Source organism: Condylostylus longicornis, unplaced genomic scaffold (assembly GCF_029603195.1).
Source record: "Condylostylus longicornis isolate FDR11 unplaced genomic scaffold, ASM2960319v2 ptg000005l, whole genome shotgun sequence".
NCBI classification, from domain to species: Eukaryota; Metazoa; Arthropoda; class Insecta; order Diptera; family Dolichopodidae; genus Condylostylus; species Condylostylus longicornis.
Genome location: NW_026577974.1, coordinates 162,768 through 181,499, shown reverse-complemented (window position 1 = coordinate 181,499; position 18,732 = coordinate 162,768). Strand labels below are relative to the sequence as shown.

Here is an 18,732-nt window from a genome sequence, read left to right as displayed (position 1 = left end):
GAGTAAGTCATTCGTTTCAGGTAAATATTCGCTTCGCGAACGATAATAACGCTATCTAGTATTTGCAAACAAAATTTGTCTGATGTATTTACACGTACAACTTTCACCAGACTTTGATTAAGGATTTTCTGATTTTTGATGTTGCAACAAAAAAAATTAAAATAATATTACAATATTTTAGCGACATAATTTTAGAACTTTTTTAAAAATTTTTTATTTGAATTTGTTGAAATCTTACAATACACATTTAACTTGAATAGCATTTCTATTAAGCAATATGTTCCAAAAGAAATCAGACTTGCTCGAGTCTTATTATTTACTAGTTTTTTTTTTTTTTTTTTTTTATTTTTTCTTTTTTGTTCCGACCAAAAAATACATTTTGACTAGGACACCTTTAACTCTAATAAATATATAACGACTTATAAACTATTGATGAGCCAGTTCATGTGGCTTCGTCCTTTTTAAACGGCGCACTTCATTGCCAGTATGTATCAGTTTCTTCGCTTCCTCATTTTGATGGTTTGTTTTGAAAACTAACGAGTTTTTCTTCATGTTTAGAGGCAAATCTTTTGATTTCACTCTCAACACTACTAATTTTAAGGTCCCTGTGTAGATCATCATTGCGAACATACCATGGTGCGCCAACAATCTGCCTAAGGATCTTGTTTTGAAATCTTTGAATAATTTCCACATTAGTTTTTTTCGCACAACCCCAGAGTTGGATTCCGTAAATCCATATTGGTTTTAGAACCTGTTTATAAATTAGGATTTTATTGTGGATAGACAGTTCGGAATTACTGCCCAACAGCCACTTTAGTTTTCTTGATTTTATATTTAGTTGCTCCTTTTTCATTTTTATGTGCTCTTTCCATCTTACCTTCGCATCCAGAGTCATACCCAGATATTTTGCAGAATTCGAATATGGTATTGTTTTGGAGTCTATTGTGATCGGGAGTGTTGAAATGTTTGTGAAGTTCACATGTGCGGATTTAGACTCGTTCAGTTTTATGCGCCATTTCTTTGCCCAGCTAACAACGTCATCCACTGCAGCTTGTGCCTTTTCAGTTGATGAATTGACATTGTCAGCTACTACAATTTTGAATTTTAGGCCTTCCAGCCAGACCTTATCGAAGGCTTGCGACACATCAAGAAAGACTCCAGTACAAACTTGTTTTGCTTCGAGAGCTGATTCAATTTCATTGGTTACCCGATGTACTTGCTCAAAAGTCGTATGACCATCCCGGAATCCAAATTGATGTGAAGGTATTAGATTTCGATGTTGAATAGTGGCAACTAATCTTCTGTACAACAGTTTTTCAAAGATTTTTGACATAATTGGCAGCAGCGATGTAGGTCTACACGACGAAACGTCAATAAATTAATATTTTTTATTTTTCATCTCATGAAGGGACCCCCCATAATTATAATGAAATCTGTTCATATATATATCACAAAGCTGTGAGATTTATATGTATATATTAGTGTATCACTTCATCATTTCTCGCTTATTTTTTATTTAATTTTTTATTTTCCAACTATAAAAAAATCGAGTGCGTAATTTTTTACTAATGCAATTACATATAATGTTAGTAGAACAAGGTCAGAAAAATTATAGTTCGAGGTATAAAATATGATATAAAATTTTTATAGTTTTATTTGAAACGTTTTAATATGTTGACTAAAGTTTTTATTTAAGTTTTTTGTACACACTTTTTTAAATGGAAAAAGTTTTTGAGAAAATGTAGATTAATGATGGAAAACTACGAATAAAATATTTTTTACTAAATTTTAAAAACACACCTGGTAGCACTGGTATGAATGCGAAATCTTTTGACTTTATAGTGTCATTTCATTTCATTGTAGAAAAAAATTGTATTTTTCTGATGACAATTGCACACAGTTGTAAACTGAAAATAACCATTTACTGGATAACTAGGAATAACATAGTAGAGACTTATTATCATTCCAGTTTTGGATTTGCTGAAATTTATCAATTGCAATAATTTATTCATATGCGATAAGTCAAAGAAACGAAATACGTAAATAAAAGCCTAAATAATGTATGTATGATCCTAAGAAATTACAATAATCATAACATCATAATCGATGTAACATTTTGCTAACAATTTTTTTTAGTATTAACATATTTTATTTGTGTTATGAAAATTTTTGACCATGGGATCTTCACCAAACATTGATGAAAATGGAATAGATGATACTTTTCATTCAGAAGATGTTGTTACATATAGCGAAGATAGTGGAGATATTGATAATTTTTATGAAGGTACTCGTAACTGAAAAAAAAGTTTATAAACTTGTGAAATATAACAAAACTTCAATCAGAACCAATTGCTTTTCAATTGATTTCCAGGATATCATCGAATACCTGCTGATCAACGAGATGAAATTGAAGCAGAGAATCATAACAGTACAGAACTTTTAGAAGACACGCATCAATCACAATTAAATCAGCAAATAGTAGGCCCAAGCTCATCATGTGACGCTGGTAACGCAGAATTAGATTTTGAAAGCAAAGTTTGGAAAAATCCACGTCCTAAAGAGTTGGAAATGGAGCTTGATATTTCGAAAACGGAACAAGTAACATTCTTTTAGTTTTTTTTATTAAATATTTCTATTATTTTAATTAGATAATGGCTGCAATGGCTCATATCACGTTACCATTATCTGCAATTCCGGAATGGGCGCATGAAATATCTGAAAATCAGTGGAAGGAAGATCTTCTAAATAGAATCAGGCAACAAAAGGAATGTATTTCGTTAAATTTCGAGCATGAGAATTAATTAATAAACAATTTTCTTATAAATAAGCGCTTTATTTTCTTTTATTTTTTACAAATCTTGTAAAAATAAAATAGCTCAAGTGAAAAACTGATTTCACTGTTAAAATAAAGAAATTAATGCTTTAGCACATTCACTGGTCTTCTCACAACCAATTTCTGGTGAGGAATTGGCTAATTCACGAATTTTCTTGATGACATAATCAACAGAAATTATTTGAGCGAGAAGTATTTGACGATAATTAGTGCAAGATAAATTCCCTAACATTTGCATGCAACGGTACCAAGCTTCCGATTCTGTAGCCCATTCTAAAAAACTCACAACGCCTTCAAATATAATCCCACACTTATCTTGCGCTGTGATATTATCCTGCACTTGAGTAATTGACAAATTCAAGTAAAATGTTGCAATGGCAATTTGTAAATTACTACTGCCTTTTTTCAAATTTTTCACACCATCTATAATTCTTGTTAAATTGTTTTCAATAGAATCTCGTCCTAATGGATGACCCATAAGATTAACAAAACATCGTACTGTCATGAGTTGATTCGGTAAATTTGAATGAAGTCCTCGTAGGATATTTTCCATGAATAGAGTTGGTTTAAGTTGAAAGAAAATTTTTTCATCACGTATGGCTAAACGTGTTATATCCAATACGGGAAACAAAATATCTTAAAAAATCGATTCTTAGTTACATTTCACATTAATTTTGTTTTTTTAAAAATTAGCACTACCTTCAGGCCAAGATAAAAGATCGGTTAATAATTCAACATTATATGGCTTTTTTTCATTTTTATCAACCAATTCTATTATAAATTTCAATGTTTGCTCACTGACTTTCATAGCTCCAGCTTGCGTATTAAATTCTCTTTAAAATAATATAAAAATTTTTCAATATGTTTTTAAAAAAGAATGTAATTATTGAATAAGCGACGCTAAAAAAACGAAGCGGGAACAAAATTAGTAAGGCACTTTAAAAACTAATTTTAAATTTATGTTCAAAGATTGTGGATTACTCATTTAAATTTGGAAATGTTCCTCCATAACTCAAACGTGCAGTAACTGTGTTTCCGCAAATATTTTTATAAGTGTCACCTTTCTAAATTACCGTAATTTGTCAAACACTTTCCCAATATCACATGTATCTAATGTAAAAAAAGTTGTTATTGGAAAATGTTTCACTGTAGGTTTTGCAGATATAAAATTCTGAAAGTTATAGCTTGAAGCTTCCGCATTTACTCCAGGAATATACCTAGATTCCCCTGTAAAAGGATCTTGATATTCGGTCACAACTTTTTTTTCAACAGTTTCAGCGTTAGAATTATTAATAATAAAATTCGCAACTTGATCTAAATAAACTTGAGGTAAATTATTTTTGTCAATAAAGTTTTGTGCTGCAAGCCATGGATCTTCACCAATATTATATGGTAATTTTTTTGGCGGCTCGTTTTCAGAAACATCTACGCTAAATACATAATCATACTCCTAAAAATTTTCTGTAAATTTCTTGTATATCTTGCAAAAATTAAGTACATACTTTGCCCATGTACAAAACTTTTCCAGAATTAGCTTGTGAACCACCAGATGCACCCACAACATCACCCAATTTATTCCAATTATTATTTTCCCAAATATAACAAGAGACTTTACCATCAACTTCACGAATCATTTTAGTTTGTCCTTCCTTTGCTCCCGGTTTGGTAAGAATATCTGGCCCAGGCAAACTTTAATAAATTTAATATTTTTCAAAGTTTTTAAGTAATTTAAATAATGTTACCTGTCTTTATTATATCCACCAATGGTCTGGAGTTTTTCAAGTTTTATTGTTTCCACTGCTACTTGAAACTGTTTCAGTTTTTCATTCTCAGCCGTTCTGGCAAGGTCCCTTGTAAATATTCTTACAACACCATCGCTATTCCCTGTCACTATATCACCATTGTTTAAACAAGCGACAGACCATACAGATTGTACAGGCAAAGTTAATTCTTCTCCAAGCTGACCGTGAGCGAGACTCCAAAGTCTTACAGTACCATCTTCACCAGAAGATACAAAAATATGTTCGCCCAAATTTGGATTTTTTGAAATTGAATATATAAAATTTGTATGTCCACTTAGTTCTCGTATACAATCCCCTTCGCTACTCCAACATTTGATTATTGCATCATTTCCACAACTTACAAGTGATCCATCTTCGAAAGGTATTAAACTTCTAATACAATCCGTATGACCTTTAAGTATTCGTAATTTTTCGCCGTTGGTATTCCAAAATATTATATTTTTATCAGCTGATGCTGTGATATATTTTTCTAACATCAAAAAACAACCTACTGACCACACGGCAGCTGTGTGACCTTTCAGTGTATTATACGTGAAGGTTCCATCGTCGTTAATCGACCATACTATCGCTGTTTTATCCCAGCTACCTGATATAATAGTTTTTTGACCCAATGCTCTATATAAGCTGCATACAGTATCTTCGTGACCACGTAACTCAGCAAATGGATTCGCACAACCGACACGATAAATTAGAATACTTGAATCATTACTTCCAGTACATATCCAATTTTCCGATTCTAGATAGTACACACATGCAACAAAGTTCTTGTGCCTGCTGTGTGTTGCGACGACGTCAAATTTGTCTCTATAAAGTAATATGTAATAATATTAATACTTTAGTTAGAATATCAAACTTTAATTATATTTTCTAACTTTTCAATTCTTTGCCATATTTTTACTGTCTTATCCCGCGAACCTGATATAATAGTGTTATCATCCACACAGCACACTGTTCTTACATCCATGCTGTGTCCTAATAGTTCACAGCTTAATTTATACTCGTTTAAGCTAGGCAAATCCATTTTTCAAAAACCTTCTTCTTTATCTATACTACATTTTCAAACAAAATGCATGTAAAAGTGCACAAAAATTGGTAAAAAACTTTAATAAGTTTTACTTACATTTAAAATAAATTAGTTGTAAAATTTTAATTTCAACTGCTGGACAGTTCTACACTATTTTTTTATATCTTTATATTTTCCTTTGCTATCTTAGAAATGGAGAACTTTCGATGACACTATCGATACTGCTGATACTATCGATAGTTTTCAAATATCGGAGGTTCTTTAATCAATATAATACTACATTTAATTTTATTAATTTTTTTTAGTTCCATAACAATATTTATATATACATATTTTAATAATATGCATTTCTTTATATCTGTTCTCCGTTTTAGTTAATGAAGTTTGAAATTTTTTTATTTTTCTTTCGGTTATATTGATTTATACCACCCACTCTGAATATTTACCTTTTTTTATTCCTACTGAAATGAACAAACGAAGACAGTTATCAATAGTCATGTAAATTTGCAAAAACAAATAGTTTTTTTACGCCATATACATGTGAATATTATTCATTTCAATAATTAAAAGAAATATTTATACAATTATCAAATAAGCGCTTTGATTAATTCATAATTTCTAATATTATTAAGTTTTTACTTTTCCAAAGAAAACATGTTTTTGTTTTGTTTTAGAAATATAGCATACAAAAAAATATTTTAAATGATTTTTTTTATATAATAACAGTATAGTAGAAGCCAGAAAAGAAAATAAAATAAATACGATCTTGTCACGATTTGACAATGCTCCGAGCAAAGACAGTGAACTACTACAAAAAATTTAGTTTCATTGTTTTTTCAAGACGATCCTTCCTTTTCTATTTCTAATTTGTTGCTCATAGTCACGCTGTACATATTTCCCACAACACAAAAGTTTGCACGCAATTGATGTAGTACATTGCTAGATTGTTTTTAAAAGCGGTATTTTCACTTGTTGAAGACAAAAGTGCTAAATTACAAACAATTGGTTTGACCCAACTTTTTATTCATTTGAACGTCAGTTTAAAATCTCGAAGGGTTCATGAAGATTATTATTTATCGAATCTTCAAAATGAAGATTGAATTTTAAAAAAATTAAGATACTTATTTGATCTAATCTATTTTGCAGCACTGATTAACAAAAAAAAGTGTTTAAAAAAATTTTAAAATCTTACAGCTTTCAAAATATGTTTTTCTTGATTAACTCAGAAGATTTTATTTTTCAAAAAAAACTTTTTCATTAACAATCATTTTTTTTTAAACTTTTTAGTTAAAAATAAAATAAACAAAATGCATTCCCAAACGGTTTGTTCTAAGTTTCGGATTTTGCATATTAACCAAAAAATATTTGTTTATGTTTGATAAATATTTTTAATTTTGATGTTTATTACCTATTTATAAGGTATTTAAAAGCTTTTTAAATTTTTCCGTCTGGTTTATTTTTTTTAATGAGAATTTTTTTCTTTTTGCGAGAAATTGCGTTATTGTTTCTCTTTTTAAAGTTTTTGCAAGTTCTATTAAAAATTAAGATTGAAATAGAAATGAAAAATTCATAATTTATATTTATTCCATTTATTGATAATTTTTAGACACAAATTTCAAATTTTTATAATTTTAAATAAAATTTTAATAATTTTAGTCTTTGTATAATTTATTTTTATAGTGTTTTAAAATTATTTTATATAAGTTATTATAACTATTCTTTTTTACTTTAACACTAATTTTTTTAATCGCTTCGCTTTTATAATGATATACAATTTTTGATATCTTGTACTGGAATGAATTACAGAATGGAAATTCGCCCTTTTAAAATTCTTAATATTTTTCCCTACACTTTACATACGAAAAAGTAGGAAATTCGAGCCTTTAAAAATACATTATAAAAAAAATAGGTAGACATTGCCTACTCTTCCTCTCTCTCAAAAATTCATATATTTCATATTCCTATTTATGTATACTTCTTACAAAAATTTGTGATTGGTAAGTGATTGCATTATTGTTATTGTAAACAGAGAGTCGAATTACTTATTAAAGTAGATAACTAGATACATACATATTGTGCTTGGTTATGTCAAGAATAACTCAACCAATGAAACTTGATAATTTATAACAAAACACAGATTTTGGTTAAAAGTTTCTTTGTATTATTTCACATCTTATAGTTGTATGAAATTTATTGTAAATTTCGTCTCTTCAAAACTTATTTTTATAATTTGTTTCTTTTTTTTTGTATATCATTTTTGTTGACAATAATATTTGCTTACAATTAGTCATATTGTTCGTGAACGAACTAATCTTAAAAAACGAATCACTTCACTGAACTTAGCTGATTAGTTCACTTCTTCAAAAATGAATCGTTCATCGTTCACTAAAAATTCCAATTTTCTTCTTTAATTATTAAAAAAAATTACTCATTTAATATTCATTGGTGATTGATGTACATTTTATATTTTTCCTTATTTGTTGCTGTATTAATACTACGCAATACAAATAAAATTAAACGATATACTAAATTCAATACTCATAAAAACGAACGACATACTACTATATGGAAAATTGATAAAAGCAGAAACGAAGATTTATCTTCAAAATGAAGGTTTTTTGGTCATGTTCGTTATGCAAAACTTCAAAATAAAATTAAATTTTTAAAATTTAAATTAAGAGAATTTTTCTACACTATTTTCTATATTTTCCAAAGTTCACAAAAAAACAAACATTTTTATCAAAAAATTTTGATATTTCCCGCTGCAATCAGTGGTCGAAGTGGGATACTCAAAGTGGTGGGATGGTAGAAAACAAAAAAAAAATGTATTATTTTAGTTATTTTTTAAAAAAAAAACTAAACAAAATTTACCAAACTTTATAAGTAAACTAACGAGAATATTTATATTCAAAATTAAATCAACTAAAAATTGAATCAAAAACTGTGCAAATTGTTACCAAAGAAATGCATAGACTACTATGTAGTAACGAAAATTTCATTATTAGAAAAAAATTATACGTTACTATTTGAAATTGATCTTATTTAAAATTACATACATATATTTAATTTTTTGTTAAAAAAATTTTTAAAATTCATTAGAAAATTTTCTGAAATTTTATAAAACATGTTCCGGAACGCATTTTTCTCTCCCATTAACTAGTAGGATGGATTTCCAATTATTTAAAAGTACTGGGATGGCATCCCACTCCATCCCGCCTCACTTCGAGCACTGGCTGCAATTATTTAGGTAATTCTATATTAATCGACTTGTCGCATTAGCTAAATACATACATGTACGTATGTGCATACTTTGTATTATGTTCCCGCAAGTAAAACATTGTAAATATTGAATAATAGAGATACTTACATACATAAGTATACTTGCCGAAACATAATTACGTTACATATGTTTATAATTTTCGTTACATATGTTTATAATAAACATATGCATGTATGTGTGTATGCATATGTTTATTCAAAAGCAAAGGATTTGTTTTATATTTTGAAGAAATAAGAGCAGAATTTTTACCTTTTCATGAAAGAAAACATCCTAAAATGAAACTAAATAATTCTGTAATATCTAATTTATCATAAAAATTTAAATGTACATATGTTTAATTTTTTCTTTTGTAATTTCATCCATATACATATGTATCTACATATATGTTTATAATTTTATATCCATGTGGCCGGGTGGACTGTATTTGTCAAATTCATTCCAATTATGTACATATATGTTTATGATTTTATATACATGTGGCCGGGTGGACTGACTGTATTTGTCAAATTCATTCCAATTCAATTGTAGATGAAATTGAATCGAAAAAGTAATGCAAAATAAGTCCATTTGAAATAGCGTTCTCATACAACACAAATACCATAAGCTCTTACTTTATACATATGTATACACGTATATATGCATTGGAATTGAAATGCATTTAAGCATATGTATCTAAGTATATATATTATGTAATTTAAAAAATGCTATTTAAAAAGTTATTTTTTGTTTAGAAAATAACGAAAATTTTTAATCTTCAGAATAGGATAAACTATTAAAACATTTTCCCACAAACCGTACAAATTAGGGAAACAAAGCGCATGTAAGGACATAAGAAACTTTCGGGCTCTTACTAGAAAAAAAGAAACATACGCAGGTTTATTTTTCTCTGTTTAATACGAAGTAGGAAGAGATTATTGAAATACTTAAAATAAAAAGGCAGGCCCAAATTAAATTTTCTTTCCAATATAACATAAAAAAAAGGTTATTTTGAAAGAAATGAATTTCAGCATTTTGCTTGGAAGACTATTGTTATGCTTTATTATTTTAATAATAATATGCAATTTTCATATTGTAAAATTTTTTATTTATAAACTATGAGATATTTGTATAAAATGCATAGGTACATAACACATTTTTGAAATGACTTAAACGTGGAAGTATATATGTATGTATTTACAGAGCATTAATAAGACTGTTAAACCATGACTAAATAAACCATGACTTTGGAGCTTTGAAAATATGTAAAATTTTTGTTTGAAAAGCATATGAGTTAAAAGTTACGACTTTTGAGGTAATCGATTTTTACGAAAATTACACAATTTTTTTTGTTTTTCAAATTTTTCCTTACTTTTAATACATGCAAGGTTTAAGCTTGATATTTAACACTTATGGTAACTTTGGACAAAAATTTTGCTCTGTTAATTTTCTAAATTAAGCAATGGTATATAAGCTTGATATTTAACACTTATGGTAACTTTGGACAAAAATTTTGCTCTGTTAATTTTCTAAATTAAGCAATGGTATAGTTACTCACTTATGTTAGTTGCTTTGTACGCATATTTAAAATTATACATGCAAATTATCTCCTAGTTAGTACATTTGAAATTCAGTAATTATTAGAAAGCACTCGTTGAAGAAATTGCTTACATAATATGAGGGGCTCAGAAACAGAGTAGCGTAAGCCACGAATCAAAAAAAAATTTTTGCTGCAACTGGTTATGTACATCTTCTTGAATCAGTAATATTTATTTCCAGTTTCAAAATAGTTTTTTTTATTTGTTACAAAAATACTTTTGATTTTCTAAACTTTCTTTGCTTTTTCGAAAGCAAAGTGGCTAAACCCACATTATGGCTTAAGCGAATCTGTTTTTGAAAAATGTCAGAACATGGCATGCAAACTTTTTTACTAATTGTTTTGAGTTAATTTGAATTTCCACGAAAAGATAAGCTATTTTCGGAAGAAATTATACAGTTTTTAAATTAAAATAGTTTATTTTTATATTTTATGATAAAAACATATAAATATTTTATATTAATTTTTAGTTTTGAATTTAAACATGAGATAAACAACAATATTACCCTAATTTAATAATTTTTTTCTAATAAATGACCTGATTAAACTAAACTTAACTTTCGTATTAAATTTAATTAAACTTTACTTTATTGGTTTTGACCTATGTAAGTCCTGCCAAACGTACCATTTTCATAGTACGAGTACTTGTATCATTTTTTAGACTTTTGTATCATGGAAAATTTTGACTTGTCATTATACGCTAATTGTACCATTTATTAAACCAAGTTTTATTAGAATTTAGTCCTTTTTTATTGAGATTGAAAATTTTTACATTTTGATATTTTTATCGATTTCTCAAAAGAAATTTTTTCTCTAAAAAAATTATATAGAGGTAAAAATTAAGTATATATGTACATACATACAAATACAAATACGAGTAAATTAAAATTCAAAATCACAAACACGATAAAGGTTATCTTGACAGCTATAATGTCGATACTATAATGTAAAATAATCTATATAGTATAATATCTCTGCAAATCGAAAGTACTTAAAACTTTTATTTCAAATGGAAGTTGGTTTAATTAATTAATACTATTATTTTGCGAAAACTACGTGACACTTTCTGTTTTAAAAGGAGTATAATCTTTAAATAAAATTCCTTAAAGATTATGACTTACACAATTTCAAATTGATGAACGTCATAAATTTAATTTTTATGACGGAAAGATTTAATTTTTTTATTGTACTAAGAATTCAGTAAAAATCCCTTTTTGTTTTTCATGTTTTAAATTAAGCTGTTACTGGAAGTTTTTAAAAATCTTAAAAATGTCTGCAGAAAAAAAGAAAGATTTATTGGAATTATCAAAACTCATACCTCTAATACATTACACATTCTATGAAAATCTTAAAAACGCAAATCGCGTTGCTGAAATTATTTTTACATCTTATTCGGAAAAAAATTGATGAAACAATTTTAAATACATTTTTTAAGTTAATTTATTATTTTTAAGAATAACTTTTAATTTTGAGATATTATGATAAAAAATACGATTATTGTAATAATAATATAATAATAATAATTATTCACATATTAATAATATGAAAAAAAAATCATTTGAATTAAACCACAAAATTTTTTAGCATTTTTATTTATAAGTGCCAAAGTGGCGTAACCCACAAAAAAATCGGTTTTTGTAAATTGTAATAAACCAGGTGAAGTACGAAAAAAACTGAGAATAACAATATATTGTTTTAAGTCAATTCAGCTGTAATCCTGATTTCCCTGGCCCTTTAAAATTTAATCAAAGTGTGATGGGTATTTTCTAAATATAATGCATGCGTTGTGTAAAAATTTTTTAGAAATTATAATTTTTATATGTATACGCAAATGTAAATGTTTAGTTTCTTATTGGTGTCTTATTATTCAAGTTTAGTATGTATGTATGTCAGTTTCTTAATTTTGTTTCAAGAAATCTAATAATAAAATACTGATGTTTACTTTTATGAAAACATAGTGTTAAAGACCACGGCATTCATATGCATCTTTAAAAACATGCATATGAACAGTTAAAATTTACTTAACCAAATATACATACGAGTATATATATTATCTATGTATATAATTGCATGGTTATATTAAAAACTTGTTAACAATTAACAACAGGGAAACCTTTGAATTGAATAACCAAAATTGTTAATGTATTACAATTTCCAAAAATTGATCATTATATTGGGTAAGTTCAATTTAAATACAATCGTATAGTTTTAATTCTACATCACTGTTTTTGATATCCGTTTGTCTACCACACATATGTATATCTTGAACTTAATATCTATGTATATGGAAATGTTTAAAAATAACTATACTCAATTGAATTAATGAATTCAATGAGTTCAATGAGTAAACTCAAGCTGATCTCATACGCTTAACAAACATTTAATGTTCTACGAGTATCAAAAGTTAGTTAAAAATTTTTTGGTTCTGAAAAAAGTTTTATATAACATACACTTTCTAAAAGTATTAAAATATGAGAAACCTTCAAAAGCTTTTTGGCAGAGGTACAGTTTCATGGGAAAAGAAGTGAGTCCATCACAACCTTTTCATTTCTCTAATTATTTTTTTATATTTTAATTTATGGAAATTTTTGAAACGGACCTAACGGTTTCTGGTAAATAAACATGTTGTTCAAATGAAAAAGTTTAAATTTGGTAAAAATTTTGTATAACTTCAAATAATCAAAAATTTACTATACACCTATTTAACTTATTATGTACGCGTTTCGATTATAATGCGAATTATCATTCGCGTACTCAAAAGAATAAAACAAACGAACATAGAATTATTTAAAAATTTTTTATGTATATAATAACAATGAAATTTTCTTTTCAACATTTTAGAAAATTATACGAATTTCTTTTAAATTTAATTATAAAGATTTGTAGCTAAAAATATATTTAAAAAAATTTACAAATATTTTTTCATTAAAGATATAAATACTTTCATATAACTATTAATACTTGTACATAGAATAGCGCTGATAATTCGCATTAGGATTGAAATACTTACATTTTAAATTAAAAAATATTAATAAAGTTTGTAAGTTTTTTCTTTTGAACAAAAATAATAAAAAGCCATAACAAATTCACATTACAACCCAAATTAAAATTACATGTTCTTCAATACATATTTAAGATTTTTTTCTACATATAAGTTTTATTTGCAAGTTAACATATAGACCATTCTATTTAAATTTTTATAATTTTGTTTAAGTAAATTTATTTATAAATGTTTCATAAATATTAAATGCGATATATTTATTTCTTAATACTAAATACATATGCAAATTTAATTGATTTACTACTCATACTTTATTTTTTGTTTTTTTATTTAAAATTTTATTATGTTTATCATTATTATAAGCACAACCGTTTTTGTGTTTTTATTTTCTTTTATTTCTTATTTCTTATAAATTTCCTTTTTTATGTCGTTTTTAATTTATTTAAATTACTTATATTATCATTACAAATACGGTTTATTATTTCTGATTTTTACTAATATTGTTTCAATAAAAAATGTAACTTAACATTGTTTTTACATTATATTTTTTTATACTGGTTAAAGTTACATAATTGTGCCAGTTTATTAGTGCTGGATGAAGTAGTATTTTTCATATTTGTAATTTATGCAGCATTTATGATTATTTAATAACTTTTATTCTTAAAAATTATTGACTAGAGAAAATACAAAATTTTATATTATTTAAATTTCTCGTTAGCAATGTGTAATATACATATTATATGTAGTAATAAAAAATTTTAAAAATATTAAAATATGAAAATTGTGATTGTGTATATTTTATAGTGATGGCATGAATAATATTACCGAATATTATAGAAAAACTTTTAATATAATTTTTAATTAAAAAAAACGTCACAAATATCGGTTATTTACTTATTTCTTTTGAGTCCAAAAAAAAATAAGTCCAAAATCTAAAATCTTCAGGCAGAAGAAAAAACTGAATAAAATTGTATATGTTGCGTACAATCTATCAATTCATGCAGAAGATTAATGTTTTTAGATATCTTCTAAAGATTTTGCAATTTGTTTTGCAAAATTTTTAATGCAAAGGAATTCAAAAAAACGAGGACTTATCCTCATTTGAACATTAGTCATTGCGATTTGTACTGATACAACTAAACTACTATACAAGCTATTTTAATTCTTGTATATAAAATTTCAGGAAAATCCACTGATTTTTTTCTTAAAAATAATAAGAATACTGAAATCGGCTAGTAGTAAAAGTCTTGTTCCAGTGACCTGACATATCCCAAAAAATGATCACACCATCTCATGCTCAAAGTAAAGTAAGAAATATATTTTCGTCAAAATCGGGTTAGTCGAAATTCAGATACTGACCATTATTTTATGAGACGCGGTCGGTTAAAAGAAGCAAAATAAGTTCTAACAATATAGTATTCAACTTTGGTTTTAACATATTTATTTTTGCACTCGTATAATTAACATATGTATTCATTTTTGCACATTTATGTGATTCATAAAAAATCTTACTGGTTAAATGAGTACAAGCCACAATTGAAATTATAGCAACAACTAACATTATTGTGGTTATAACAGTATATGTCATCAGTTAAACTGTTTTAATTTTAACAAATAATTTTTAAAGGGGTTTTGAAAAATTGAGTTCGATTTTTGTTTACAATTTATCAAATAATATCATTTTTGAAAAAAGGGACTTATGCTTCTTTGAACGCCCACAATATTATATAAAAATATTATATAAAAATTTTTTTTTTTTAATCATGTAACTAAAACAGTTTAAAATTGATTTTGTATCAAAATGGAGTAAAATTTTTTCGTTGTCCTTATAAAATTTAAATTGGTTAATTTCTACATAAATTTAAAAATGTAGTCATTCAAAAAAATTTAAAACATTTGTATTTACATATATGTATGTATGTATTTCACATTCATATTCACATTTGCTAAATAGAAGTAAATATTTTAAAAATATTTTCTATATAATTACACACAGATATTTTTAAAAATTGTAATAATTTTTTTAAACAAGCAAATTTTGTTTAAGTATATCTAACTTAAAACAAATCATGGGTAAAATCATATTATAAATTAATTTAATTTACAATAATTTATTCCGCTTTATTATTTATAAACGTGGGACTTGTTAAAAAAGGAAAGTTTCTAATGTTTGAGTGACTCCGAGAGAGTAGTTGCAACTGCACATGTTCACTGACATTTTATATAATGTCAACATAAAATGTATGCCTACGATAAAAATTCTAATAATAGTCAAAGTTGCATGTGTATATGTATGTAAACTATGCAATTATAGGTTGAAAAAAAAATTAAATTAATTGTTACATACATTATGAATTAATTTATTTGTTTCAATTTTAATTTATTGTTTTTAATATAATGTCTTATGATACTATAGTATAAATATTTATTTTTTGGTTTATGAGGCATTTTAACAATTTTAATTTTTTTATTTCATAAAGAAATTCGTTATTTTATAAAGAAAAATTTCTATTATAATGCCTAATAAAAAATCGTACTAAATATCGTATCTTTTAATTTGCCTTAAATTAAATATCGACTATAATTATAACTGTAGATAAACATACGTAATGTATAGTCAGTCATATCAAATATTCGTGCCTTTTAATGGTTATTTTTGTTTTGGTTTTTATATTATTTAAATCAATTTTTAGTTTTATAATATATAAAATTTTAAATGTGTTATTATTAATTTATGTCAAGATTATCAGCACCACAAATTTTTGGTTATTTTTCTTATATCTTAAATAATTCCTAAAATTGTTCAAAAATTCCTGTTTTGAGAACTTTTGTTTTTCTAATAGAAAAATTTTTCAGCTTAGAATTTCGGTTTAAACACGATTTTTAATTCGAAAGTCAAAAGTCAATTTAATTTCAAGAGATATTGGCGAAGATGTTAAAAAAATTTATTTTATTTCTTGCTAACGTATTTTATCTAAATTTTTTTATTTAAAAACAAAGTTTTATTTCTTTAATATTAATTTGTTCTTCAAGTAATCGTTGGGTTTAAAATTTTTAAAACTTCATAACACAAAAAATCCATTACCAAAAAGTTATCAATTCAATTGAAAAAACTGTAAAAAATTTAAGAATGTGTCTTTATAATTGTGTCTTAACTCAGTAATATCAATCAGTGAGCATATAAATATATAGGTACATCTATATTCGATCGAAATTTACTAGTAACTAATTGTATTATTTTAAAGAACATTACTTTTTTGGCAAGATTTTTTAGTTCTATAAAATGATGTCACGCACATGATATTTACGAGTGGGTGGCAAAGCAAGGATATTATTAGACTATGCTTTATACTTGTATAATAAGTAATCGTTGGGTTTAAAATTTTTAAAACTTCATAACACAAAAAATCCATTACCAAAAAGTTATCAATTCAATTGAAAAAACTGTAAAAAATTTAAGAATGTGTCTTTATAATTGTGTCTTAACTCAGTAATATCAATCAGTGAGCATATAAATATAAAGGTACATCTATATTCGATCGAAATTGACTAGTAACTAATTGTATTATTTTAAAGAACATTACTTTTTTTGGCAAGATTTTTTAGTTCTATAAAATGATGCCACGCACATGAAATTTACGAGTGGGTGGCAAAGCAAGGATATTATTAGACTATGCTTTATACTTGTATAAAGCATAGTCTAATATTATATAATTAATGACAAGTGTAACATATCAAAAATGGTCATAGTATTTGATCTTGCAATGATGATCAAAATACCAAATAACACTACCTACAATCCTTTACTAAAAATACAAAACGTAGTGTAAAAGCTAAAATAATTTACCTTTTGAAAACAAGAAATTTATTAACACTATATGATTAAAAATTATAATTGTTTATATGTATATACACATATACATATAATATTGCGAACTACATGTATGTATAAGATTCCCCGAAATCAAAATATATATTTTTTAAAATTTAAAGATAAGATACTTGGCTTACAACATAAGAGGAAAAAACTTTAACAATGATTAATTATTTAACAAAATTTTTTAACAAATAAAAATATGCAAGAAACTTAATGCCAATGTTTTAAAAAAATATTTCTTGGAGAAAATGCTCTTAAGGCCGAGATTTTGCATATTCAAAAACTTTAATTTCTTAATAGGCACCAAGATTACTTTTAAAAAACAATGTACGTATACTAATTTGCAGTTCCGGCTGACGTTAAATGTATTTAATTTTATAAATGAAAAAGATTGTCCTTTAAATATGTACATAAAAGAATCAAAATAAATTAAAAAATTGTCTTTTTCTATCAAAAAGGTTTTTGTTTGTTGATTAAGACAAACAAAACAGTATTAATTTATAATACAATAAAACATTTTGTCATATTAATCTGACAGAATTTATTGTATCTGACATAAAGTCTGATACAACAACCAAACTGTTGATTGTGTTCTCTTCTATCAAACTTCAATAATAAAATTTTCAAAGTGCATTATAAATAATATAGCAACAATTTTACAATTTCTAATTTTAAAACAATTTTTTGAAAATATGTAAATAGATGTTTTATAAAAATTCTAAAGTATTATAGTACATACAGCTAAAAAACAAATTTCTGTACTATGCACATTTTGTTTTATTTTGTAATTCAATATTTTTTCATAATACTATAAATTTATTGATACTAGTCAATCACTTTATAATACTAACAAATAATAATTTTATTATTATTTGCATTAACCGAAAAGTTTTACAAATTTTCTTTGTCCAAAACTTGTAAAAATTTATCTTAAGCTTTAAGTAAACAATTAAAAAAATAATAGCTTGCAGACCCGAGTTTCTTCATGTCAATAGTTCTAGTAAATGTAACAATTCTTTTGAATATACTCGCCCATGTGCTTAATTAAATACATAAATTGGTTTCTTATTCTCAAAATTTCTCAAATTAAATTCGCAAGTAATGGGTAAATTGAATACCTATTATTTGCGAATATAAATTGAGTAAATATTCAGGAAAATCTTATTTGGATGTTTATTTATTAATATTTTAATACTTAGTGATTTAAAATTACCAAATCTTATGGTAACTATATCTATATATCCTTTCTTCGATCATCAATTTTTTTTTTTTCAATTTAAGAATTTTCCACGTTAAACGTTTCAAATATAATATATGTTGTATAAAATCTAAAAACTGATTC

General features: G+C 25.6%; 2 protein-coding genes across 2 annotated transcripts; one reads left to right on the top strand and one right to left on the bottom strand.

Annotated features, from left to right (window-relative positions):
• The first annotated feature begins 1,863 nt into the window (after positions 1-1,863).
• On the top strand, positions 1,864-2,829 carry LOC129616377 (uncharacterized). Its single transcript, XM_055532002.1, has 4 exons — positions 1,864-2,060; positions 2,137-2,284; positions 2,372-2,598; positions 2,649-2,829. Exons 2-4 carry the CDS (start codon positions 2,176-2,178, stop codon positions 2,799-2,801), a joined length of 489 nt encoding a protein of 162 aa, XP_055387977.1. The 5' UTR covers positions 1,864-2,060; positions 2,137-2,175; the 3' UTR covers positions 2,802-2,829.
• Positions 2,818-5,877, bottom strand: LOC129616366 (phospholipase A-2-activating protein). Its single transcript, XM_055532000.1, has 7 exons — positions 5,756-5,877; positions 5,508-5,684; positions 4,576-5,439; positions 4,336-4,522; positions 3,907-4,283; positions 3,533-3,666; positions 2,818-3,469 (listed from the first exon to the last, which is right to left on the bottom strand). Exons 2-7 carry the CDS (start codon positions 5,654-5,656, stop codon positions 2,901-2,903), a joined length of 2,280 nt encoding a protein of 759 aa, XP_055387975.1. The 5' UTR covers positions 5,657-5,684; positions 5,756-5,877; the 3' UTR covers positions 2,818-2,900.
• Positions 5,878-18,732: the final 12,855 nt, after the last annotated feature.

Coding starts and splice junctions, on each gene's coding strand:
- LOC129616377 (XM_055532002.1), top strand. CDS start 2,176: ATGGGATCTTCACCAAACATTGATGAAAATGGAATAGATGATACTTTT. Junction 2,285..2,371: donor TATTGATAATTTTTATGAAG/GTACTCGTAACT, acceptor ATTGATTTCCAG/GATATCATCGAATACCTGCT. Junction 2,599..2,648: donor ATATTTCGAAAACGGAACAA/GTAACATTCTTT, acceptor TATTTTAATTAG/ATAATGGCTGCAATGGCTCA.
- LOC129616366 (XM_055532000.1), bottom strand. CDS start 5,656: ATGGATTTGCCTAGCTTAAACGAGTATAAATTAAGCTGTGAACTATTA. Junction 3,667..3,906: donor AAAGTGTTTGACAAATTACG/GTAATTTAGAAA, acceptor ATTATTTTAAAG/AGAATTTAATACGCAAGCTG. Junction 3,470..3,532: donor TCTTTTATCTTGGCCTGAAG/GTAGTGCTAATT, acceptor CGATTTTTTAAG/ATATTTTGTTTCCCGTATTG.